General features: G+C 46.6%; 1 protein-coding gene across 1 annotated transcript in view; it reads left to right on the top strand.

Annotated features, from left to right (window-relative positions):
• The window catches only part of mmp28 (matrix metallopeptidase 28), a 98,969-nt gene that overhangs the window by 58,038 nt on the left and 13,040 nt on the right, over positions 1-27,891 (top strand). Inside the window, exons 4-5 of the mRNA XM_048557234.2 lie at positions 12,393-12,614; positions 16,835-17,080. Of these exons, the coding sequence (XP_048413191.2) occupies positions 12,393-12,614; positions 16,835-17,080 (468 nt within the window). The remainder of the gene's footprint in view (positions 1-12,392; positions 12,615-16,834; positions 17,081-27,891) is intronic.

Raw genomic sequence — 27,891 nt, 5'->3', positions numbered from 1 at the left:
CCCCGTGCCTGTGTGGGTTTGCTCCGGGTGCTCCGGTTTCCTCCCGCAGTCCAAAGATGGGTGGATTGGCCATGGGAAATTGCCCGTATTGTTCAGGCATGTACAGGCTAGGTGGGTTAGCAATGGGACTGGTGGCGTTATGGCGATAGGGTAAGGGGTGAGGGGTTGGTCTAGGAGGGATGTTGTGGACTTAACGGGCCAAACAGCCTGCTTTCCCACTGTATGGATTCTATGATTCTTCCAGTCTCTCCCCCACTCTCTTTCTCTCTCCATGACCTTGCCCTCCCCCCCCCCCGATTCTCTCCACCCCCTATCCCTCCAATGCTCATCATTCCAGGGCTCCATTCAATTCCAACTCCGTTCTCACAGGCTGCTGGAGATTGTTGCTGAGCCTAGGGGAATAAGCAGAGGCCTTGCACAACTGACAAAAACCACGCTGTTGAGAAAGAGAAAATGTAAAACCCGTGAATTCGGGAGCTTTGGGAATTGCAGTCAGGGATCTAGGTGTCCAAGCGTCCCTGGGAAGCTTTTGGAAAGGATGTTTGTGGCTGCTGATTAGGAACAGCGCAGGAATTTCTGTGTAAGCAGTTCACTTCCTAAGAACCAAAACATTCCACAAGAAACATGCACTGCACATCCCACACTGAGACCTGGCCTGAGCAACTTTATTTTTTAATAGACATATATTTGTACATATTTATATATGCATGCATACATTTGTGTATATAACTGGGAAGAAGACTTTATTGAGAGACACTTAAAACAGCATTTCTTTTTCCAATTGTTTCTTAAAGGAAGTAATAATTTTTAATAATAATTTGAAAATTATACTTTATTTACAGTGATGTTGTCAGGGTTGGAGGGTTTGAGCTACAGGGAGAGGCTGAATAGGCTTGGGCTATTTTCCCTGGAGCGTCAGGGGCTGAGGTGTGACCTTACAGAGGTTTATAAAATCCTCAGGGGCATGGATAGGGTGAATAGCCAAGGTCTTTTGCCCAGGGTAGGGGAGTCCAAAACAAGAGGGAATAGGTTTAAGGTGAGAAGGGGAAGATTTAAAAGGGACCTGAGGGGCAACTTTTTCACACAGAGGGTGGTGCGTGTAGGGAATGAGATGGCAGAGGAAGTGGTGGAGGCTGGTACAATTACAGCACTTAAAAGACATCTGGATGGGTATTGAATAGGCAGTGTTTAGAGGGATTTGGGCCATATGCTGGCAAATGCAACCAGATTAACTTAGGATATCTGGTTGGAATGGACATGTTGGGCCACAAGGTCTGTTTCTCTGCTGTACAATCCGATTAGCACTGTAAGCGGGAACTGTCAACTAGCCCCTCATCCTCAGATTACACACATTGTATCTGCTAACCCATGCACTGGCTGGTGTCTAAGTCCTAGCTTAAACTCCAGCTCCCCACCTTCTGCAAGCCCAACCCCCTGGTCAGTGATTGTCTTGGCTGACACCACATCAATGATATACGCAGGTCGGCCGAGGTCTGCTTTGAGAAACCGTGTTGATGAATGATGGTCAACCCGAACACTGTTCATTCGGGATTTTGTTTGAAAGAGTTCTGAAAACGGGCAATAGCAGCCAAGGATCCAGCAGGTCCCTGGGCGGCCTTTAGGGAAGGAAAGCTGCTGGACTTCACATACCTCCAGCCCTTTCATGTGGCCCAGAGTGCCTGCAGAGCTGTTCCAAAGGCTAACGTCTGTGAAAAGATGGACACCGCACGGCAGATCTAGGAGAGGTCTGTGTAATCCCTTGCTAACTAGTAATGGTCAATAATGCCAGTGGTACTCACACCTCGAGATTAGATTCTAAAGAAACGTAGCTGGAATGACCATGCTGTTTCCATTCCATGGTGGGCACAGCTTGTTGGATCATTGCACAGATCTCATGTGCTGTAACATGTGGCACTCCAATATAAAAGGCCTCCAGACTACCCTTTTGTATAATCAGTTGGTTAATCAGAGAGTTAATCTGTGATAATCAGTGAGCTAGTCAACTATGTATTTAATGTAATGGGTACATAAGTAAGTACAGAACCCAGACTATATGCAGGCCTGAGATATTAATGTACATAGGCATGTTAGTGTATGTTGTTAGTTGTTAATAAACTTCCACGTATCCGTTTGAATAAGATCCAAAGTCTTTGCGGAGCAAACTCATGCTTCAGTTGTACAGGAGCTTGCATAGATAGACTCTGTGAAGTTTTATCTCCTTATCTAGGACAGGTATTATTGCCGTAGGGGGAGTATGACAAAGGCTCACCAGACTTTGTTACCGTGATGACGGGACTGTCCTAGGAGAAAAAACTGGGCCTGTATCCCCTGGAGTTTTGCAGAATGAGAGGTGAACTCATTGGAAGTTAGAAAATACTTAACGGGGTAAACAGGGTAGATGCAGGTAAGATGTTTCTCCTGGTTGAGGAGTCTCGAACTAGGGAGCATCATACAAAAAAAAAGGAGGATGCCACTTAGGTTTGCGATTTATTTTCACTCAGAGGGTGATCACCCACAGGAATTCTGTACCACAGAGGGTGTTAGTATGTTTAAGGTTTAGTATGTTTAAGGTGGAGGTTGATAGCTTTCTGACTACCAATGGTGTTCTAGAGGCCGGATGGATAAAAGACATCATACTGACCGTATTGAATGGCAGGTTCAGCTCAATGGGCTGAATGGCCTACTCCTATATGGTGAACATATAAGAAGCCATCAACTGGTGATTTGTGATGCCAATCAGAGCTGAAGAACATGACAGTGCGCGAACTGGGCCACTTCTACCAGGCTGAGAGCGTGAGAAATGTATTTGTGGTGAAACCGATTAGAGTAATTCACTCAAGTAGCGTGCAAACTTCATTATCCTCGAAGCATCCAGATGTAGCACATTCCTGCTGAGTTTTGAAACAGCATCAATATTCCCACCTTATTGCCATCATCTGGGCCATCATTTTGCACCAGTTCATTAGGGTGGCAGCATTTATTGTTCAGGAATTTTTTTTATTTCCCTTTCCTTTCGTGATCCCAAACCAGCTGTGGCGAGTTTCAATGATACAACAGCGTGATGGTCCAATGCAGGGTTGTCCCTTTGAATATGTCCCCTTCTGATCTACGCTGCTCTGTCACTGCACTAGCCCAGCTAAACCTGCATCTGTTTCTCTCTTCCTCTGGTTTCCATTTTCTCCAGGCATTAACCGATCTCAGATTCCTATGTCAGCCACGACACATGGCTTGGTGTACCCTAACTGAGTGGAGATCTCGAAAGTCCTGTAGGGACACCATTCGCCAGACCTGCCTGGTGTAAAACAGGAGCAAAAACAAAGTTGCTGGAAAAGCTCAACAGGCCCGGCAGCATCTGTGAAGGGAAGAAACAGAGTTAACGTTTCTGGTCTGGTGACCCTTCCTCAGAACTGGTGCAGTGTTGGCTCAGCAGCTTGACAGGAGAAGCCAGCTATGCGGCTACCACCTCTAAATCTGTCCCTTGAGATAGCGCCACATGACCACCTACCTCCCATCCTTCCAGCCATCAGTTTGCCCATTGCTGCCATCTACAAGCAGCATCTCTCGGCTGGGATGGGAGTGGGCTGGGGCCACTTGATTGGCTTATTCTTAGCTGTCAAACAAAGGGCCTTCCTCCTCAATCTCTAACACTTTAACACCAAACTGCTCAGAACTATGGTAATGCTCCCTGTAGCCTTTCTCTGGCATGAGTGGGAGCAGCGCCCAGAGGATTTATTGTTCATTTCTGGAGGTTGGTGACCCCATTCAGATTTCAGGGGAAGGAGGGAATGGGTCATTGCCTGGTCATGGCAACAACCAGGATGAGCCTGTAGTGTACATTTATATTGTTTTGGAACGAGCCAAGCAAGGTGGGTCAGGGATCAGGACTGCAGGTCTGTAGGATGCAATAACTCTTTCATTCACCTTCCTGCTGTCATCTGACAGCTTCCTTTGTAATAGCTGAGCTGGAGAATGCAGCTCACTACTTCAAGAGGCCAAGTCACTGAATGCTGGACGTAGTTAGTTTGGGTAATGTGCCATGCTCCCTGGGGAGACTGCAATTGAAGTAAGGAGATGATTCTTCTCATCACTGTGCTCCAATAACCGCTTGGGCTGAGAAGGCGTTCCTCATACTTCAAACTTGCTGCACGTGAGATCCTTTGAGATTAATTATTTCCTATTGGACTGGATGTGTAATTAAGAACAATCAGACATCTCTGGATTGAACTGTCAAAGCGATTTCTAGCTTTACAAAGCCGCTGGTGGTGAGATAAAGGTTGATTTGATTATGATTTTTGATGAGCCGGGAGTGGGCCTGGCCTGTGAGGCACAAGAAGCTTAGAAGTTGGCGTTGTTTCCCATCATGCTGTGGGGGTTTAATGTGATGTCATCATCCGGCAGTCACTACATATCGCTACAGCTGCTTGCAATGAGCCAGTGTTTCATTGGAAACCACCAATCACCAAGAACTACAGTGCATTCACTGTACCTGATCAACCTTAGACTTTGTCTTTTTTTCATTTCTTCAGGGGATTTGGGCAACACGAGCTGGACCAGCACTTTTTGTCTGTCCCTGGTTGCCCCTTGAGAAGATAGATGGTAGATGGATTTGGAAGGTGCTGGCTAAGTCTGCCATAATAAGCACCAAGAAATCCTTTGCCCAACTATGAGACTGGCTTGACAAAGACAGCTGTGAGCTACCAGACCTGAATGTAAACACAAAGCTGTCACAAACTGTGACCTTCACGGCATCTGGAGGTCGTGGTAAAATATGTCACATTAAGAATGAGTGCTGAGTAGTATGAGAGCAGGAGATCCAACAGCTGACAGAAGCCAATGACACGCTGGGTTTCCTCACCTTAAGGTGACCTATAGCCCAATCACTCAAGGGTCACTCTGCAATGAAGGGAGAACAAAAAGGACGGGGAGATCGTCTCATGGGACAGAGCGTCTGAGAAACTCCTCTGTTGATTCAACAGAATCTTCAACTTAAGCATCCCTGACTCCATTTCTCACTATCCCATCCAGCTCAGTGTGGGCACTGCTGATCTGGAGTGAATTTGACAAAGTCACTGAATAGTTGAGAGTCTTTGGAGTAGGTGGCATCTGTGCTAAAAATCTGTAAGACATGACTGAGATACACTCATGGACATGCAACCTCATATCCCTCATGTGGGAAGAGGGGCTGAGAGGGAATTTATGTTCCTAGGTTGTTTCAGTGTGTTTTCAGACTGGAAGCTGGGTCCTACTTGAAGGATTGTAACTCCAGGCAGGGCTGGTGCTCTGTTGCAAGTACAGAGTGTGGCAGGGGCATGGCTCGCTCTGGTTTCTGTTGTTTAAGTGATACTTGTAGAGGTTGGGCAGTATGCCTGCAAGGGGATGGGGCGCAAAACTATGACCAGGCGAAGGCCCACATGAAGTGCTGCTGTTAATGTTGCTGAGGAGGCTGGAAGTGCAGGGAAATCGGGAGCAGTGATCACTTGGTGCAGTTGAGAGCTGAGCCTCCAGGGAAGCCCAGGAAGGGTGGCATTCTGCTCAAGGCCGAGTCTGAGCTGGAGTCATGTTGGTGAGTAGATGCTTGCGTTCTAAATCTGGTGCTCTGCAGTCTCGGGAGAAGAGGTTCAGCTGCTTGGACTCAAACAGTCAGTGAGGCTGTCTGAATTGGAGCTGCTGTAGAAGCAAATCAGAGGTTCGATCCTTGAAAGAGAGGAGGTGAAATCCCTAGTGATGGAAACAGCATTAAGGACTTTTTGCAACTCACAGTGATCACTGAAGACAGGGTAGACTGTTGAGAAAATCTGTTCAGATTTCTCTTAGATGTGCCTGGCATTTAATGTGCAATTTGTTGGTTTGCTAATCCATGTTCACCTCATCTTAATTCTGAATATAATAAGTATAAGATATATAGTATTGATTATTTGCTTTGCTGAGGTGTGGATGGAAATAATTTGAAAGGATTGAATCGTGTGGCTTTGTTCTATGAGCAAATATCTGGAATTTTAAATGTCACATTGTTTACAATGAATGTTACAGGTCTGAACAAAATTGTAACAAGGTTGTGCTTACCAAAGTGTTCAAAGCAATTGCCTGAAGAGAACATGTCAAGGGGTGGCAGGGTGAGCTGCCAAATAACATATCCTAAGCTCAATTTTACACACAAGGGGCAGAAAGTTTAGAAAGTTTCTCAGTTATTGCAGAGCACGATCCATGAAGCATGGTGTCCGACAGTGAGCGGACCCTAGGCCCAAGGCATGGCACTACAGTGTTTGTAACGAGACCAGCCAGGTGAACCTCGTAGAATGAGTTCCCTGATTGGGACTGTGAATGTGGTACAATCAGGGAGCCCTGGCTGACAGATATTAACAGGAATGTCAGGGGTTAGTTCACTCTGAGAGCTGGCTGTGAGGAAGCTCAGCCAATGTCGTGCTGTGCATGTGTAAATAAAGGTGGCTCAGTGATGGGACACTGGCTCCTGTGGAGCTATTTCAGGTGCAAATGGGACTTTCATGCAGATGCTGTAGGGGAGACACTCCTCTGAGGCTGAGGGAGTGTAGAAGGAAATATATTCTGATTGAAATGTACTTTGGATGTGACCTGAAGGAACTTAATGGGTATTAACCTCAGCAATGACCTCACTCCCTTGCACACGAAAATTCCTATACAAAAGCCCAAGATCCAAAATTTGACTGCGCCTGCGTCTGTGTGTGTGTGTGTGTGTGTGTGTGTGTGTGTGTGTGTGTGTGTGTGTGTGTGTGTGTGTGTGTGTGTGTATGTGCATGTGTTTCTTTTTGTGTGTGTGTGTGTGTGTATGTGTGTGTTGAGATTCGGGACATCTGGATAAACTCAGCGTTTTACTTACTCTTTCTGTGGGAATCTGAAGGGTTTAGAATTCTACAGCAAATGAATTGTTTACTTGGCATCCAGTAAAAATGCAGGAACTGCCTTATCTTGGAGGATAGTGATTATTCTAACTGGGAACTGTTCCACATTCATATTGCTGATGGTTCCAGGCAGCGGCACTTGGTGGGCATTTAGGCTTTTGTTAATACATAAACTGGCTGAAGTAATATGATTTCATTAAAAAAACTCTGTAAATAAACAAAAAACTGCTGTCATTTTGCATTGCCCCAGAAATAACACAGGATCTGTCATCTCCCAAATCAAAAGAGGACTTCCTGTCACTTTGTGGTCATTATCTTACAAAAATTGCTGTACATTCCAGTGTTCAATTCTTTGCGATCAGTCACCCATATTTCCTTCCACTCACTAGCCTGGTCCTTCCAAGTGACTGGGGGGAGGTGGGGAGTGTGTGAAAGCTGAATGTTATATCCTTATTGGGCATGATTTTTCAACTAGAGGCCACCTCTCTTTGCTGGATATGCAATGGGGTCTGCTGACAGTCAGTCTGTGGTGGAAGAAGGTTAACGGGGGAATGGGAAGCTGATCTTGTAGGGCAGCTGCGCACATTGATGGGAGCGTAATCGCTCTGCTACCCCAGGGACTCTAGGAATGCCAATCTGCAGACGCCATTATCAAACATGGCTCAGAGTTGATCACTCTCAGGGAAAATGACACCATTATTTCTCCGTTATTCAATCCAATAAAAGTTAGGGCAGACTCGGTGGGTTGAATGGTCTCTTTCTGTGCCTATGTCTAATGGATACCATCTTCAAAATGAGAGTCCTCGACCTTCAATGGGAAAGCATTTTTATAACAGAGGAGCTTCCTTAAGGTGGACATTGGATGGTGAAATTTAGTTTAATTGGGTCTCACTCCACTTTCTCTGCCAACCAACCTCCTTCCCCTAGTGTTCTGCCCCCTTCCACGCACCCATCCCCTCCAGCCTAAAACTGGAGGTGGGACAAAAAGAGGCTTTCAGTATCATTTCTGGAGGCTAAATTGAGCTGTATTGAGGAAGGTCAAAAGGTCTCTGAAACTAATCATAGAATCCCTACAGTGCAAAACGAGGCCAATTCAGCCCTTCAAGTCCGTACTGAGCCTCTGAAGACCATCCCACCCAGACCCAGCCATCCCACCATATCCCCGTAACCCCACATTTCCCATGGCTAATCCCCCTAGCGTGCACATCTTTGGACTGTGGGAGGAAACCGGAGCACCCGGTGGAAACCCACGCAGACATGGAGAGGATGTGCCAACTCCACACAGACAGTCACCCTAGGGTGGAATCAAACCCGGGTCTCTGGTGCTGTGAGTCCCATACCACCTAGCCACTGTGCCACCCAATTTTTCTTGAAGATCCCATAAACTTGGGGAGGACTGCTTGTGCCACTTAAACTAAGTCCCGATTAGCCCCCAAGTTTATGATGTACCACAGCTCATTATCACTCTGTAATTTTAGATAATCTAGTCGCCTTGTTACAGGAAGGATATTATTAAGTTGGAGAGGGCTCGGAAGAGATTTGCCAAGATGTTGCCAGGAATGCAGGGTTTGAAGTATAAGGAGAGGCTGGACAGACTGGGATTTCTTTCACTGCAATGCATGAGGTTGAGAGGTGACCTTATGGAGGGTTGTAAAACCACGAAGGGTATAGATAAAGGTGGATGGCAGATGTCTTCTCCTTAGGGGGGGATTTCAGGACTAGGGGGCATATTTTTAAGGTGAGAGGAGAAAGATTTTTAAAAAAGGCACGAGGGACAATTTTTTTTTGAAAAGGAGTGGATTGTGTGTGGAATGAATTTTCACAGGAAGTGGTGGACGCGCAAACACATTTAAACTCCAATTAGATACGTACATGAGTAAGAAATGTTTGGAAGGATGTGGGCCAAGCACAGGCAGGTGGGGACTAGTTTAGTTTGGAATTATGGTCGGCCTGGACTGGTTGGACCGAAGGGTCTATTTCCATGCTGTATGACTCAATGACTTTATGACTATAACTATCTAGTAGCTTGGTTAGAAGTACAGCTGGATGCAATTCAGGAAAAGTCTATGGTTGTACTTGCTATAGTGCTACTCTGCTCGATCAGCCAACAAGTACTCATTGTCAATCATGAATGTGAATCCTTGGGAATGCGGCTAGCGCTTTCAAAACTGTAAGTTGGCAGGGAGTGAACTTATAATATCCAATGAATGACTGGAGAAAAGTGAATAACTCAAAGTTATAATCCACTTGAAACGACTGCCTCTGAGAAAGACCTTCTGTTACTTTGCAACGGAATTATTTCCCAGAAAGCAAGGCCACCAGCGAAAGGAATGAGCTGTAAATATTTGAAGAATGCTCATTAGGCCCAATGTTTGTATTATTGAGAGTGTTAGTCCCAGGGGACATCTGAGATACCGGTGTGTGAGTTGGAATGAACTGTATTGTTGAAGTGATATTTCAGGTCACATCCCCCAGCATTTGCTCTTTGCTGTCATACATTGACCAAGCGCAGGGTTCGGGCTGGGGACCGAACCTTTGTGGAGCTGTCTTTGGCCTGGATTTTTTTGTTGTTGCTCTGAAGTTAATTAAGGAATGTTAAAACCACCAGCAGGAAGAGAAATGAGCTCTAACCTCCAGTCCACTTGAGGCTGGGTTAAATTTTCACTTCTGATTGTACAGCTAAAAATGTCGCAAATGCTAGATCACCAATTTGGTCTTTCTCATTTACTTGGTCTTGCCTTCACCCTCACACAAACACATGCAACATCGTCCACACAGCTCTGACCTGAGCCATCTCACTCCAACTTCCTCATTACTGTATCATCCATACTGTTCCCTCCAGCTCGTGGTCTGTTTGAGCCAATTTATCTTGGGAGGGTCCCCACAAGAGGAGCCGGGTCTCTACAAGGTAAGGGGTTGGCGGATGGTGTTTATGCATGGATCTGGAAATTTGGAGGCCCCTGCCTCATGTCATCTGCTGCCCAAACCCTTGACCATTACCTTTGTTACCCCCAAACTTGGCTATTCCAACACACCTCTTTCACCCTCCTTAAACTATAGCCTGTCCAAATCTCTGCATCTCAACTCTCAGCAAATCCCTTTCACCCAGATGCCCACTGACCTATGCTGGGGTGTGGTCCACTATCACCTTGACTTCTAAGTGCTTAACCCAAGTTCACCCATGGCCCCTTGCTTCCCAGTCGCTGTGATGTCTCCCAATCCTCTGGGAACTCTGTATTCCAACATCCTTGGCCCCTTATGCAGCATTGATTTCTTCACCTCTCTATCAACTACCCAGTCCTCAAGCTCTAGAATCCCTTTGTAAATCTCTCCATTTATCTCACCACTGTTAAGATTTTTTTTAAATAATAGCTCTTTGTCCAGGCTTTTAGTCATCAAATCCTTAGCTCAGTATAAATTTGGATTCGATGAGGAATCCACAGGACATTTGATTAAGTTTTCCTACTTGTCAGGACACATGCAAGAATATCAAATTTCCAATGATCGCAACAATTTATACTAGAGGGAAAAAGGGTGCTGATTGGTTGGCTCTGATTGGTCGAGGCATTGCCATGGAGAACACAATGGTGTTCTATCGGCTCCCCAAGCTTCTGGGTAATCCAGAAGGGCACAAGGCATGAACACATCCCTTTTGTTTTCAGAGAGTGGATTCCTGCAGGGAGGTATATAATCGAGGCTGGTACTGTGGTACAATACCAGGCAAGGGCCACACTGTTGGAATTGCCATCATTCAAATGAGATGTAAAGATAATAAGATAGAGAACAGAACTAGGCCATTCAGCCCATCATGTCTGTTCCATCATTCAATGAAATCATGGCTGTTTTGATGCCATTGAACCTCTATAGTGTGGAAATAGGCTATTTGGCCCATCAAGTCCATACCCACCCTCCGAGAGCATCCTACCCAGACTCACTTCCACTATCGTATCCCTGCATTTCCGATGACTGATCCATCCAACCTGCACATCTTTGGACTGTGGGAGAAAACCAGAGCACCCGGAGGAAACCCATGCAGACACAGGGAGAATGTACCAACTCCGCACGGACAGTTGCCTTTGGAATTGGACCCGGGTCCCTGGTGCTGTGAGCCACTCTGCCACCCCTATGTGCTGTGATACTGTATCGATCTTACACCTGTAAATTGCAGTGATACCTGCCATTTTAAGTGTGTATACAGCAAACATTTTATTAACCAGCACCTATGGGACCAGGAGTGTACCACTTGATTGAATTTTCCGAATAATCAAGAGTCCATGTAACTGCAGTAAACCCTGACCAAGTGAAGTTTCAGGACACCAACATCCCTCAAAAAATCTGCTTGAAATCATCAACGCAGCTCCAAAAGCCAATGTAAAATACACGGTAAGTAATGCAGGGAGGATACGCATCACTGTTTTTCTTTATTCACAGCATAAATACTTGGACATTGCAGTAGATATAATTTTTGCTGGTTTATCAAGAATGCTGCTTGATAAGATACTGATTAAAACAAAGTTTGCTGTATTAAAGACCTCATGGTGCTACTTTGAAGAGAAGAGTAGTTTGTACAATCAATACTGTGTAAAAGCAGGCTGTTTGGCCCATCAAGTCCACACTCACCCTCTGAAGAGCATCCTGCCCATACCCATCCCTATCCCTGTAACCCTGCAATTCCCAGGGTTAATCTGACTAGCCTGCACATCCCTGGAAACTGAAGGCAATTTAGTGCGGCCAATCCACCTTACCTGCACATTTTCGGATGATGGGTGGAAACCCCACACAGACACGGGGAGAATGTGCAAACTCCACACAGACAGTCGCCCACGACTGGAATTGAACCCAGGTCCCTGGTGCTGTGAGGCAGCAGTGTTAACCACTGAGCCACCGTGCACTGCCCAATCTTACCCGACAAGCAACACCACTGAATGGTATTATATAATCCTAGCTCACTGAATCATAGAATCCCTGCAGTGTGGAAACAGGCCTTTCAGCCCAACAAGTCCACACTAACCCTTGGAGCATTCCACCCAGACCCATCCCCCTATAACTCCACTAATCTACACATCCCTGAACACTATGGGCAATTTCCCATGGCCAATCCGCCTAGCCTGCATGTCTTTGGACTGTGGGAGGAAACCCACGCAGACACAAGGAGGACATACAAACTCCACGCAGACAGTAACCTGAGGACGGAATCGAACCTGGGTCCCTGGCGCTGTGAGGCTGCAGTGCTAACCACTGAGCCATGTTGCTGCCATAGAATCCTGCTGTGCTCTTGCATTTCAATGGCTGCTACATTGCAGCACTTCGAAAGGATCTAATTGTTTGCAAAGTGTCTTGAGGCAACTTCAGGTCTCAAAACGTGCTGTCAATAAACAAGTATTTATATTTAAGCCAGGACCTTGGCTGTCCTGGATTCACATTCGCCTGGTTGAAGGGGTTACTGGTCAAAGACAACATGAGTAAAACCGCACTGACCGTCTCTGTGTTTTTTTTCTCGGCCTTCCCCTTTAGGAGAGAAGTGGTACAAGCACCACTTGACGTACAAGATCATAAACTGGCCGAGGTACTTGGAGCAAAGCCGGGTGAAGTTGGCAGTGAGAACAGCCTTTGAGCTGTGGAGTAACGCATCGCCGCTGACCTTCTGGGAAGTGATGGATGGCCCTGCGGACATCCGCTTGGCATTCTACCAGGGGGAACACAATGATGGAATTGGCAACGCTTTCGATGGACCAGGTGCTGACTGCTGTCTCATCGTAAGATTTTTACTTTAACGTGCCTTCTTACTGAGTATCTGCTTTTATCTCAGGAGCCACGAGCTGAAAGGGGGAGAGGAGGAGTGCACGGGCGTTTCTATGTTGAACAGCACTCCTGGAACCCTCTTCTGAAGGAGCTATCAAAAGGCATTTGCAGCTGCACTTGGAAAAGGGCAATAAATTGCTGGGCTATGGGTCAAGAGTAAGGGGGGGTTGGTGGGATGAATTTTATAGCTCTTCCAATGAGCTGGCATGAACACTATGGGGCAAATTGACTTGTCCTATGCCATATGATTATATCAGCTGATTCTCGAGGCTCACTCGACCAGCACAGCATATATATCCCGATCCTAAATATCTCCCGCACTGTTAGAAGAAATTAATCCTGAAATGACAAGAAAGGCTACTCTCTATGCTATCTAGCATCAGGAGACAAGTGTCTCCTGATGCTTTTCACAGTTGAACAGCTTACCCATGCTCAGGTTGGGTGAATGGATGAAGTATATAAGGCCCCGCAACCGAACAAAGCTGAGGACGGAGGAGAATAAAGATCATAGTATCCCTAACAGTGCAGAAAGAGGCCATTTGGCCCATTGGGTATGCACTGAGCCTCCAAAAAGGATTCCACCCAGACCATGTAACCCCAAATTTCCCCTGCCTAATCCACCTAGCCTACACATCCCTGGACACACTTGGAAATTCAGCATGGTAAATCCACCTAACTAGCACGTCTTTGGGATGTGGGAGAATGTGCAAATGCTACAGAGACAGTCACCCGGGAGGTGGAATTGAACCCGTGTCCCTGGCACTGTGAGGCAGCAACGCTAACCATTGGGCCACCCCCAATGTTTTAGGAAAAGTACATTCGTTTAGAACTTTATAGATGAATGTAAGGTAAGGGACTGGTAATGACAATGTGCATCTGTTTAATACTGTAGTCACTTCTGTTTAGCACTTCAGTGTTAGATCCATTGCTGGTGGTGGCGTGGATTTGAGGTAATGACTAATTACAGAAGCCAGGAGGAAATGCAAAGCCTTTGTGACATCTTACTGCGACTGTCTGCAGTTTGGTTTTCATGCTCCCAGAACAGATCTTGAGTCTTTTGAGATTGTATCAGGTAGCTTCATTACAAGACCATCTGGCACCAAGAAATGGGAATATGGAGAAAGTCTTGCAAAATTGAGCACTTTTTATTTGCAGATAAGAATGTGAGCTGTTTTAAACTGGACAGGACAGAGTAGACAGAAGTTTATTTGCATTTGATGAGGAATCTAGAACAGGGGGTCACTAAATGAAATGTGAGATCATTTGATCAGACACCAGGAGAAAGCTCTTCACAGGGTTTTTGAAACCAGGGCAGGACTTACACACTTAGTGGTAAGGTCCTGGGGAGTGTTGCTAAATGAAGAGACCTTGGGGCGCAGGCTCATAGTTCCTTGAAAGTGGAGTTACAGGCCGATAGGATAGTGAAGATGGCATTTGGTACGCTTGCCTTTATTGGTCAGTGCATTGAGTATAGGAGTTAGGAGGTCATGTTGCAGCTGTACAGGACATTTGTTTTGCAATTATTGGAATACTGCATTCAGCTCTGGTCTCCCTGCTATTTGAAAGATGTTGTTAAAGTTGAGAGGATTCAGAAAAGTTTTACAAGGATGTTGCCAGGGTTGGGGGTGTTTGAGCTACAGGGAGAAGCTGAATAGACTGGGACTATTTTCCCTGGAGCATCGGAGGCTGAGGGGTGATCTTATAGAAGTTTATAAAATCATGAGGGGCTTGGATATGGTAAATAGACAAAGTCTTTTCCCCAGAGTGGGGGAGTCCAAAACTGGAGGGCATAGGTTTAAGGTGCGAGGGGAAAGATGTAAAAGGGACCTAAGGGGCAACATTTTCACACAGAGGGTGGTGCTTGTATGGAATGAGCGGCCAGAGGAAGTGGTGGAGGCTGGTACAATTACAACATTTAAAAGGCATCTGGATGGGTCTATGAATAGGAAGGGTTTAGAGGGATCTGCTTGAAAATGGGACTAGAGTAATTTGAGGTATCTGGTCAGCATGGACGAGTTGAACCGAATGGTCTGTTTCCGTGCTGAACATTTCAATGACTTTATGAGTCTTTGTCCAACTTCCTTCCTGGAATATAATGGCAGAGACAGAAACTGTGGGTAGATTTCCTCAACGTGTCTGCAGCAAGATCAGGTCCATGCTTGAAAGACTGAAGATGAACAGGCTTCCCTGAACATAACCATGTCTGTGTCATAGTCAGGGAACACACTGCCTGGAACCCCTCCACATTGCCATGTGTTCTGATGCCACTCTGAACTTGGGCACATTCTCAATAGCTATTCTTTGAGAAAAGTCATTGTTAACCCTTTACTTCCTGCTTTCCCATGCACTGTGTGTCTGGGGCGTAGCAGAAACCACACATATAGGGGAAAGCAGCTTTTCCTTTTATTGAGATTCAAGCCAGGAAATGGAAAATTCCCAGCCGAAATCAACCGCCTGTCTCCACATTCTGGAGTTAACTGGTGTGCAGTGAGATAATTAAAATACAGGAATATCAGAACAGGGTGGGTGAATACCAGCTCACACGAAGGGTGAGCAACAACATGGACTGTCTGGCCGATAGTCTGAACATTCTTTGTTCTGTTTCTTGTGCCCAGTTCCCAGTTCCCAAGCCCGTTCCTTGTATTGGTCCTGAGCTGTTAGCATAACATCATCAATATAGATTCAAATCAGCCCATGAGTTTAATATTGAGAAAACCAAGCTTTGACCCCATCTCTCCATCTGACTTGATGGAATGTGTCTGTGCGACTCATTGCTGTAGAGGGCAATGGAGGCCAAGGCATTGAGAATATTTAAGACAGATATCGATAAGTTCTCAATTGTCAAAAGGATCAAGGGTTACTGGGAGAAGGCAGGAGAATGGGGCTGAGAAACACATCACCCATGATCGAATGGTCGGGCAGATTTAATGGGCTGAATGGCCTAATTCTGCTCCTATATCTTATGGACTTACAGGTTGTTTATTGAAGCAAGGCTTCTGTTTAAAGTGTTGTTGCACAGTTGTGCCCTGCACTGTGACTTAAAGTGAACAGATTTGTGTCAGGATGTCCGTGCTGGTCAGAAATAGTGCTCGGCAGTGAGCAGATCCAACAGGCTGGACAGAACTGAGGAGCACAAAGCCTGGTGAGACTGGAGGGAGCATAGATCGCCTGATCCCAGTACTGAACAGATATAGGGTTTTGTATTACGTCTAGATTTATGCAATCACAACCATTTTCTTTTACTTGTTGGTGGAATGCGGTTGCAACTGGCTAGACAAGCATTTATTGACCAGAGGGCAGTTTGGAGCCAACCACATTGCTGTGGGTCTGGAGTCACATATAGACTAGACCAGGTGAGGATGGCAGACTGCCTTCCCTAAAGGACATTAGTGAACCAGATGGGTTTTTCTGACAATTGACATTGATTCCACATGATAGGGGGATGTGACTTTACTGGAGGGGGTGTAAAAGAGATTTACCAGGATGTTGCCAGGTCTGGAGATTCTTAGTTACATAAGGAAATTGGACAGATTGGGAGCAAAGGAGACTGAGGTGGAGATGTATAAAATTATGAGGGGCATGGTAAGTTAGACGTGAAAGATCTATACCCCTTGGTGGAGAGATCAGTGACTGTCAATGAAGGGGACAGAGGGCATAGATTGAAGGTAAAGGGCAGGAAGTTTAAAGGGGATATGAGGAAACCCAGAGGGTGGTGGAAATCTGGAACTCAGTGCCTTAAAGGGTGAGAAACTCTGATGACATTGAAGAAATACTTAGACCTGCACTTGCGATGGCAAAGTGCTGGAAGACGGGGTTTGAATAATTAGGTGGTTGTTTTTGACCGGAACAGACTTGATGGGCTGAAGGACCGCTTTTTGTGCTGGCAGCCTCCATAACTGTACCATCCGCTTTGTATTCCAGACTCTCATTGAATCCAAATTTCACTGTCTGTCAGGGCGGGACTTGAACTCGCGCCTTTAGAACCTCAGCCTGGGGTTCAGGATAACTCACACCAACGCTGCGCCGCCAGTACCCCCCATGAGAGCAGCGCTACCTGAATTCAATCTACATACCATCCTATTTCACAGCTGCATTACAGGGTGCCCCGGCAGTTCCACCCTGTATTTTAGGTTACTCTCTGTGTTCTGTTTCAGGTGGTGCCTTAGCACATGCCTTTTTCCCCAGAAGGGGCGAAGCTCACTTTGACAACGACGAGAGGTGGTCTCTCAACCGGGGCAAAGGGAGGAACCTGTTCATCGTCACGGCCCACGAGATTGGCCACACCCTGGGCCTTGAGCATTCCCCTGTTAAAAACGCCTTGATGTCTCCGTTTTACAAAAAGCTGGGCCGAGACTTTATCCTCAGCTGGGATGACAAGATGGCCATTCAGAAGCTGTATGGTAAGCTCGCCGTTTGAATTATGCATTCCCTCTTCATGACCCTTTCGCTCTCAGCACCAAGGCTGTCCAAAGAAATCCCAGTTCTTAGCTTCAGTTAGCAATATAGGTGAAGGATGGAGGTCCATAATGGAGGCAGCCGACAGAATCACTAAACTTCCTTTAAATTCAGTTTTCCATTCATTCGTGGGATGTGGCGGTCACTGTCCAGGCCAGCATTTACGACAGTAAATTCCCACAGTTCTTGGCTGAATAGACACTGTTTTTCCTTTTCCAGCTGTCCAACATCCTCCTTTGTGTTTCTGGTTACTTCAGAAGCAGTTTGACTTACCGTAGATTCAACGAGTCACGCATTAGAGGGGCACGGGGAGTACGGTGGAAATGATCACAGGTTTAAGCCCCTAGGGATGAGGTGACAGGCTGTTAGCAGCTAGACCGCTCACAGAAGTGATTAGGTGTCCACCTCATTTCTCTGGTTATTGTTCATGTTCACAAGATTGTCATAAACTGGCCGGGGCAGAGAGAGAGAGAGAGGAAGGTAGGAGATGTAGAGCTATTGTAAGACACTGACTTTCCTAGACTCTCAAACCCTATGAAATTTGAACGGTTTGTAAATGATGCTTGCATCAGACTGAGAGAAACTGCTCCAATTTTCAACTCAACTAAGAATAAGGAATTTTCAAGAGTCTGATGGCATTTAACCTGAATTGGGTCAAGACATTTCACCAGCTTTCTTTGATCACTTCCTCCTCACAGATGTTGACAGTCTAACTGAACCATCTCCAATGACCCCACACTCACACTGCCCAACCCCATTGCAGTATTTTTGATTCCAGAGCACTTAGCCTCAATCTGTGCCTGGACCCCGCTCCGTGTATGTATCTAAATCCAGGCTGAAATTCATGACTTACTAGTGTTTTTCCTACCATCACAAGGTCAGAAATCATGCAACATCAGATTACAGTCCAACAGGTTTATTTGAAAACACAGGCTTTCGCATTGTGTGAGGGAGCGAGAGAGAGAGAGAGAGAGAGAGAATACGTGTGTGTGTGTGTGTTGTCTGGGGAGGGGGAGTGTGGGGGGGGAGAGAGAGGGAGAGAGAGGGAGAATACGTGTGTGTGTGTGTGTGTGTGTTGTCTGGGGAGGGGGAGTGTGGGGAGAGAGAGAGAGGGAGAATACGTGTGTGTGTGTGTGTTGTCTGGGGAGGGGGAGCGTTAGGGGAGAGAGAGAGAGAAAGAGAGAGGGAGAATACGTGTGTGTGTGTGTGTGTGTGTGTGTTGTCTGGGGAGGGGGAGCGTGGGGGGAGAGAGACGGAGAGAGAGGGAGAGAGAGAATACGTGTGTGTGTGTGTGTTGTCTGGGGAGGGGGAGTGTGGGGGGGGAGAGAGAGGGAGAATACGTGTGTGTGTGTGTGTGTGTTGTCTGGGGAGGGGGAGTGTGGGGAGAGAGAGAGAGGGAGAATACGTGTGTGTGTGTGTGTTGTCTGGGGAGGGGGAGCGTTAGGGGAGAGAGAGAGAAAGAGAGAGGGAGAATACGTGTGTGTGTGTGTGTGTGTTGTCTGGGGAGGGGGAGTGTGGGGGGGGAGAGAGAGAGAGAGAGAGAGAGAGAGAATACGTGTGTGTGTGTGTGTTGTCTGGGGAGGGGGAGTGTGTGGGGGGAGAGAGAGAGGGAGAGAGAGAGAGGGAGAATATGTGTGTGTGTGTGTGTGTGTGTGTGTGTGTGTGTGTTGTCTGGGGAGAGGGAGTGTGGGGGGAGAGAGAGAGAGAGAGAGAGAGAGAGAGAGAGAGAGAGAGAATACGTGTGTGTGTGTGTGTGTGTGTGTTGTCTGGGGAGGGGGAGTGTGTGGGGGGAGAGAGAGAGGGAGAGGGAGAGAGAGAGAGGGAGAATATGTGTGTGTGTGTGTGTGTGTGTTGTCTGGGGAGGGGGAGTGTGGGGGGGGAGAGAGAGAGAGAGAGAATACATGTGTGTGTGTGTGTGTTGTCTGGGGAGGGGGAGTGTGGGGGGAGAGAGAGAGAGAGAATACGTGTGTGTGTGTGTGTGTGTGTGTGTGTTGTCTGGGGAGGGGGAGTGTGTGGGGGGAGAGAGACAGAGAGAGAGGGACAGAGAGAGAGGGAGAATGTGTGTGTGTGTGTGTGTTGTCTGGGGAGGAGGAGTGTGGGGAGGGAGAGAGAGAGGGAGAGAGGGAGAATATGTGTGTGTGTGTGTGTGTGTGTGTGTGTGTGTGTGTGTTGTCTGGGGAGGAGGAGTGTGGGGGGGGAGAGAGAGGGAGCGAGAGAATACGTGTGTGTGTGTGTGTGTGTGTGTGTGTGTCTGTGTGTTGTCTGGGGAGGGGGAGTGTGGGGGGGGAGAGAGAGAGAGAGAGAGAGAGAGAGAATGTGTGGGTGGGTGCAGGGGCATGGGGAGAGAGAGAGAGATAGAGAGACACATACACAAACACTCATCTCCCTCACACACACGCTCTCTCACACAAACAGACACACACACAGAAACACACGTTAAATCTTTGAGGTGAATTTGTATTTGCAGATATATTCTATTTCGTTCAAAAAGCACACATTTAAAGACAGTCAATGTGGCGATTTATAAATTCTTACTTTGGAAACAAAACCAGCCTGACTCCTAACCAAAATGCAAACAGACTTTACACGAGGCCTCACACCTAATGTGCATTGTCAGCCCTAAAATGTCACCTCTTCTTTACACCGATAAAACCTTTAGCTCTCTCGGGGCAGTGACCTGAAAGGAATTCAGGGATTTACAAATACATATTAATCAATTCAAACCTTCTAACTGATTAAAGATTTAACAGCCTCTTAGGTTTGTTTAATACATCCTTTTTGTGACTGTTTGATCTTTCACTTCTAAATTTTGTGTCTGCCACTGCCTCACTCACCAACACTTGAAGGAGGAGGTAGGCTCCAAAAGCTTGTGTTTTCAAATGATATGAGATAATAAGAGATAGATATAAGAGATAACATGGCGTAGAGCTGGATGAACACAGCAGGCCGAGCAGCATCTTAGGAGCAGGAAAGCTGACGTTTCAGGTCTTTTTTCTGAAGAAGGGCCTAGGCCCAAAACGTCAGCTTTCCTGCTCCTGTGATGCTGCTTGGCCTGCTGTGTTCATCCAGCTCCACACCTTGCTATTTGGGATTCTCCAGCATCTGCAGTTCCTACTATCTCTGTTGGATATAATGCGGTGTGGTGTGATTTCTGACCTTGTCCGTCCCAGTCCAACACCAGCCCCTCCATATCATGGCTATCGTCACAGTTTAATTTGCAACAACTTTGTGGACTTTACCTTTTCCCACACCTGGTTATAAAGAAAGAAACTGCATTTCAATAGCGCCAGCACTGACTGCAGGACATCCCAAGGTGATTTGCAGCCAGCTGAGTGATTTTGAAGGGTTCCACATTGCGGTGATAATTTTGGATAAGATCGCCCTTCAGGCCTGAGAAATGGTGTTTTCGACTGAGTTTGCCTTTTCTCTCAGCTTTCTAGCTAGCTGATAAATCACATGCTGATCTGCAGTACAACTTCGGACTGTTAAACAGTTGTTAACTTTGTAGGACAGAAACAGTCGTACATTCCGCCAGAGATATTTAAAATCAGAACTATGCAAGTTGTTTAACCTGAATCGTCTAGTTCTTACAATTGACCTCCAAGCAGACTCCCTGTGCTGGCATGTGTATGTATGGTAGCCTCAAGTGCACAAAATACACAATGTGATATTCAATACACTACAACAGTCAGCTCTTTTTTAAAAAAAGAATCTTGTCAAGAGTGTGGGCATTGCTGGCTAGACCAGCATTTATTATCCATCCCAAATAGCCTAGAGAGTAGCTATGAGTCAACCATATTGCTGTAAACGGAGTCACTTTTGGATGGCAGATTTCCTTCACTAAAAGGCAATAATAATCCAGATTTTTTTTTACAGCAGTTTACAATAATTACATGATCACCATTAGGCTGGCTCTTTGTTCCAGATTTATCCATTCTTTCATTATTGAATGCAGAAAGTCACCAGATGATCTGGTGGGATTCAAACCAATATCCCCAGAATTAGCCTGAGTTCCTAGAATACCAGTCCAGTCCATTACTATCTCATCTCATTGGCGGTCCCTCGCGGACGACGATGACTCTCTTCCATCCTCAGAGTGAGTCAGTAGGTGGCTGTACAGCCTGATGGGGCTTCCACAGGCTCTGTTACACACAGAGGGTGTGGGGCTATTGGCGTGGCAGCACGCTTCTCTCGCTGTTTTTGCCCGGCTTCTGTTTTTTCTGACAGCGAGTCTCGAGGTACTCGATGCCTTCCTCCTCCACTTTGGGCGGCCTTGCCCCAGTGATTCGCAGGTATCTGTGGGAATGCTGTGCTTTGCCCATTGAGGTCTTGAGGGGTATCACTGAAATGCTTCCCCTGTTCACCTGGGGCTTGCCTGCTGTTTCAGGGAGTAGAGCGCCTGCTCAGGGAGTCTTGTGTCAGTCATGGAGATGATGTCCAAAGCCCATTGTTGCCGATCAAGGGTGGTCAGTACACTGATGCTGGGGATGTTGGCCTGTTCGAGGGTCCTGATGTTGGTGTGCCTTCCCAGCAGATTCACAGGATCTTGCACGGGCAGCGTTGGTGCCATGACATCACTGTCTGCCCATCTCTAGACATTATATATAACCAGTGTTAACTGTGTTAGCACTAAACACAGGGCACATTGGAGCATTGAAGAGCCTTGCTGAGGGAGAGCAAGAAACATGAAATAATGCCAGAAGCTAAGGAAGGGAAGGAGAGAGAGGGGGGAGGAGAAAGCTACAGGGTGGGAATGCTAATCCCACATCGGCCGAATCCGTCAGTTTTTGAAAATTGAAATAAATTGACAAATGGATTTTAAACTCAGTTTGCCACACGCGCCCTCTACAGACGTGGCACTGGTCAAATCTCCAAAGCTCCTCCTCATCTTCCCCCCGCTTCCATCCAGCTCCTTTGAAGAAAATCCCAGGGGTATCTTACCTGTGTCGGGGTGAAGGAGCACCCGGTCTAACTGGCCTGCTCTACATGTGACTCCAGACCCACAGCAATGTGGTTGACACTTAACTGCCCTCTAGGCATAGGGATGGGCAATAAATAGTGTCCTAGGCAGAGACACCTTCATCTCATGAATGAATGAAATGAGAGCAGAATTCTCCAAAGGTTTAATTCTAACTCTACAGTCAGGCAGGTACAATGAAGCCAAAGCAAGGGGTCACATCACAGGGGAGACCAGGAGCCATGGGTAGCACCCTGTGATGGTGAATGTCTGGGCTAATGGGAAGAGAGAGTCATCGCAGACTGGGGAAGGGGTATAAAACATTGCAAGCCCAGTTTGTGGCATGTGCACCACGTAATTTACTGATGATATTTATCAGTCAATTATCTTTTGTTTTTAAAAGCACCATATGGATTGGCTTCTGTGAATGGGCTACTGTCTCTTCAGGAATTCCTGAGCTCAGCCACATTCCTGGAGATTACATTTAAATTGCTTCTGTATTACTGACTGAAATGACAGATTAGACTGAGCTTCTGATAAAGCAGCTCAGTGCTTCAAGTGCACAGAGTCTACACGCTGTTGACCGACATAATATTCCGAGGCCATCTTGAGGAAGCTTACAAACAGAAATAGGCACTCTTAGAAATTAGACGCTAACAAAAGGCAGATCTTTTATATCTATACCCTTGCATCCATCACTCTGTGATCGTGTGGAAAGCCGATGAATGTGACTGCCTGATGCATCTGTCTATTTACTACATTTCCCAAACCCCTTTCGGTGCCAGTGTTGTTTGGTGGCAGATTTGACTCTCACTAATACATTGTGGATTCAAAACCTACCCAGAGATTTGAACACTGACTGTAACTGGCACTCTAAAGTAGTATAGACGGCCTGTGTGCAGTATATCCCAAGGCTCCAGTGTTACCCTCTGAGGAGTATATAAGCGATCCAAGGGCAGTATTCACAGAGAGTTGCCCTGAGCGATATTTACTTCTCATCGAAAATAAATTACCTGCCTATTGTTGTTTGTGTGACTTTGCAGGTTTATTCAATGCACATGCGTACCACAGGCCAGGCAGCATTTATTGCCCATCCCTTATTGCCCAGAGAGCAGTTAAAAGTCAACCACATTGCTGCGGGTCTGAAGTCACAAGTAGGCCAGACCGGGTAAGAGCTCCTTCACTGAAGAGTATAAGGGAACCAGATTGGTTTCTATGACAATCATTAATATGGACCAAGAGCAGGCCATTCTGCTCTTTGAACCTGATCATCCATTCGATAAGATGTGATGTTAACCTCAACTCTACATTCCAACGTGTCCCAGATAATCTGTCATCCTCTTAGTAACCAAGAATCTATCTATCACTGCCTTCAGGATAAAGGATTCTGCAGCCCATTGCATTTGAGGAAAGGAATTCCATTCTTATTCCAGAAATTTTTTAAATTCATTTTTGTGGGATGTGGGCGTCGCTGGCTGGGCCAGCTTTTCTTGCCCATTCCTAGTTGCCCTTGAGAAGGTGAGGGTGAGCTGCCTACTTGAGCCGCTGCAGTCCACCTGCTGTGGGTTGACCCACAATGCCCTTAGGGAGAAAGTTCAGGATTTAAACCCAGTGACAGTGAAGGAACGGCGATATATTTCCAAGTCAGGATGGGGAGTGGCTTGGAGGGGAACTTGCAGATGGTGGTGTTCCCAGATACCTGCTGCCCTTGTCATTCCAATAGAAGTGGCCGTGGGTTTGGAAGCTGCGTTCTGAGGATCTTTGATGAATTTCTGCAGTGCATCTTGTAGATGGTACACACTACTGTTACTGAACGTTGGTGGTGGAGGGAGTGGGATGTTTGTGGATGTGGCGCTAATCAAGCGGCTGCTTTGTCCTGGATGGTGTCAAGCTTCTTGAGTGTTGGGGCTGCACTCATCCAGGCAAGTGGGGAGTATTCCATTACATTCCTGACTTGTGCCTTGTAGATGGGGGACAGGCTTTGGGGAGTCAGGAGGTGAGTTACTCATTGCAGTATTCCTAACCTGCTCTTGTAGCCACTGTGTTTATGTGGTGAGTCCAGTTGAGTTTCTGGCCAATGGTAACCCCCAGGATGTTGATAGTGAGAGAGTCAGTGATGGTAACACCATTGAATGTCAAAGGGCGGTGGTTGGATTGTCTCTTACTGGTGATGATCATAGCCTGGCATTTGTTTGACGTGAATGTCACTTGTTGGCCCAAGCCTGGATATTGCCCAGATCTTGTTGCATGTGAACACGGACTGCTTCAGTATTCGAGTAGTCACGAATGATGCTTAGCATGGTGCTATTTGTTCAGATAATAGTCCCTCAAAGCCATATTTCAACCTTGCTTTCTTTCATCATGCCTTCCTCTCTTTCAGATGCCTTTTTTTATTCATTCACAGGATGAGGGCGCTGCTGGCTAGGTCAGCATTTATTGCCCATCCCTAATTGCCCAGAGGGCAGTTATGAGTCAAACACATTGCTGTTGGTCTGGAGTCACATGCAGGCCAGACCAGGTGAGGATGGCAGTTTCCGTCCCTAAAGGATGTTAGTGAACCAGATCAGTTTTTTCTGACAATTGACAATGGATTCATGGTCATCGTTAGGCTGATAATTATAGGTTTTTATTGGAATCAAATTCCACCATCTGTTGTGGTGGGATTCAAACCTGGGTCCCCAAAACATTACAGCTCAGCGATAATACCACCCGGCCCGTGCCTCCTCTTTTAGTGCATCAATTTATGAAGCAATATGGGATTTTGCTTTGGTGTTCAGTGAACGCAGAATCCCCACATTGTGGAATCAGGCTATTCAGCCCATTATGTCCACACTGACCCTCCGAAGAGTATCCAACCCTATCCCTGTAACCCACGGCTAATCCGCCTATCCTGCCCACTATGGGGCAATTTAGCACGGCCAATCCACCCTAACCTGCACAACTTTGGACCGTGTGAGGAAACCCATGCAGACACGGGGAGAATATACAAACTCCACACAGAGAGTCAGCCGAGTGTGGAATTGGATCCCAGGTGCTGTGAGGCAGCGGTGCAAACCACTGAGCCGCTGTATCACTCTAACACGGTGCTACAGTAAGGCACACTTCTGAGGGTGTTTGTGCACTTATTTTAGTCGGTGGTATAAGTAACAGAAACAGAGCCGAGGTACCTGGGGTCTCCAGGAACTAATGCTCAATCTCCAGCACACTGCTATGGGCTACCAAAAAAGCAAAAACACAGGGACATTATAAAAGTTTGATTTGTCTTTGTCACTTTGTTTAAACGCTTCTCTTGACCAGATATAAAAATAATGAAAATGGGGAAGATAAAACAATTAGGTTGACAGCCAAGCATCATCCGAATGGATCTGAGAGACTGTGTGACACAGGGATAAGTGTGTGCCTAATGAATGGTCAGAGCATGGGGAGGTTCATGAGGTGAAATCTCCAGGATTTCAGACATACAACCGCAGAAATTGCTGCAGAAACTAAACCAAGTGTGGAGAGACAAACAGTGATAACATTTCGAGTCCAATGACCTCCCTTTAAAACTTTCAGCTTTTGAGTATAGGAGTTGGAACATTATGTCGAGTTTGTCCAGGACGTTGGCGAGGCCCCTTCTGGAGCACTGTGTCCAATTCTGCTCACCCTGTTACAGGAAGGATATTATTAAACTGGAGAGGGTTCAGAAGAGATTTACCAGAATGTTGCCAGGAATGGAGCATTTGAGCTGTAAGGAGAGGCTGAGTAGGCTGGGACTTTTTTCACTGGAGTGTAGGAGCTTGAGAGATGACCTTTATAGAGGTTTATAAGACCATGAGGGGTATAGATAAGGTGTCGTTTCCCTAGGATGGGGGAGTTCAAGACTAGTGGGCATACTTTTGACGTGAGAGGAAAAAGATTTTAACAAGAATTGAGGGGCAACTTTTTTTGTGCAGAGAGCAGTTTGTGTGTGGAATGAGCTTCCAGAGGATGTGTTGGATGTGGGTTACAGTTACAATGTTTTAGAGACATTTAGATAAGTACACGATTAGGAAAGGTTTGGAGGGATTTGGGCCAGGAGCAGGCAGGTGGAACTAGTTTAGTTTGGGATTATGGTCAGCATGGACTGGTTGGGCCGAAGGGTCTGTGTCTGTGCTGCGTGGCTTACATTTTGTCACAGTTGACTACCCCTAATCATGGACGTAATTTGAGGTGTGAGTTCAGGTAGGTAGCTGCCATCTCCCTCTCTCTGCCATACACTGCTTGACATCCTGTCAGTTTGTTGCCTATTTTCTACTTCTCTCCTTGTCACCTTGAGCCCTGACGAAGGACATGTGTCGCAAGTTTGAGGCGAAGCTGAGGGGAACGCACTTTTATTTCGGTCAATATTAGTGAAGGGGTTAACTGGGACAGCCAGCGTTTTGAGAAGACGGTTTTCTGGTGTAATTAGGAAGAGCTAAACCATAAACATCCTAACGAGAAATCTGTGGGCATTTTCTAGCGTTACCGATGCAATCAGGCCGGAGGCTGGGAGTCCCTGGACTGGCCCGGCGCCTCTCAGCCACTTTTCGCTTGTGAGTGTACTTTGGGGAGTCTGCCTGTTATTGTTAACACAATCTCCATTAACCAAAAACAGGCCCCAGGGCAACAGCATGACCTGGTTCATTGCAAGTTTGGGTAAACAGTTGTGATCCAAGTAATTAAATTGGGATACATTGAGATTAAACTCTTTGATTTTGTAGGCTTTTGGGGAAACAAAAAACCATTGGGAGGTGGTCAGTATCTGGAATCCCTACAGTGTAGAAACAGGCCATTTGGCCCATCAACCCTCTGAACAGCATCCCACCCACACCCAGAACCAGACCCCTTTCCACACAGCTAATTCACCTAGTCTGCACATCCCTGGACACTATGGGGCAATTTAGCCAGGGCATGCCACCCCAACCTGCACATCTTTGGACTGTGGGAGGAAACCGGAGCACCCGAAGGAAACCCACGCAGACACGGGGAGAATGTGCCAACTCCACACAGACAGTTGCCCGAGGTTGGAACTGAACCTGGGTCCCTGGTGCTGTGAGGCTGCAGTGCTAACCACTGAGCCAATGTGCCACCCTAAGAAGATAGGCCACTTGAGCATACAAACAGTTATTGTTTAGAGTGGCTTCTTAAGAAGCAGCAAGCTGGAGCTACTTTGTTGCATTGAATTGAGGTCCAATGTACTGACCCACTGTTGTTTTCCCATCTCCATTGCTTCATATCTCTACCATTCGGAACATCTCTCTCCTGGTGTCTCTGTATGTTGGTTTTCTCTGTACCGTATCTATCCTGTGTGTGTCTCACTTACTGCCTTTGTGCAAATCTCCTAACTGCGATGAATCTTCTGGGCATTTTTTTGCTTAAGTCTGAATTGCATTGGGTTTGTGTTTTGAGAGTGTTTTGCTATGATGCCTAATGGGGTCTCTCACTGTGTCTCACCCAAACATGCCGCATTAATAACCTACCCGAGGCATCTCTTGCTGTCCGATTCCCTCCCCATCTTCCCAGGCCGACTGGCCATTCATGGATGTCCCAGAATCTGCCAGCGTTCGTCGCGACCATACCATCTTTAGAAGACTGCCACACACCCAGATAATCATTGTCAGTCCAGAAACACCCTGCACAGTTCCTTACATTTGTCCTGGATGTGGCAGACAGAGGGGTGATTCAGTGAGGAGGAAAACAGCCCTCAAAAGGGCAGGAAGAGTCCAGACAGGGTTGTGGGCTGCCCAATGCTCCGCTCCTCACCCCTCACTCAGGACAGGATCCTGACACTGACCGCTC

This window comes from Stegostoma tigrinum, chromosome 27 (genome assembly GCF_030684315.1).
Source record: "Stegostoma tigrinum isolate sSteTig4 chromosome 27, sSteTig4.hap1, whole genome shotgun sequence".
Classification (NCBI taxonomy): Eukaryota; Metazoa; Chordata; class Chondrichthyes; order Orectolobiformes; family Stegostomatidae; genus Stegostoma; species Stegostoma tigrinum.
The sequence above is the reverse complement of the archived record's forward strand: the minus strand, read 5'-3'. Positions and strand labels throughout refer to the sequence as shown.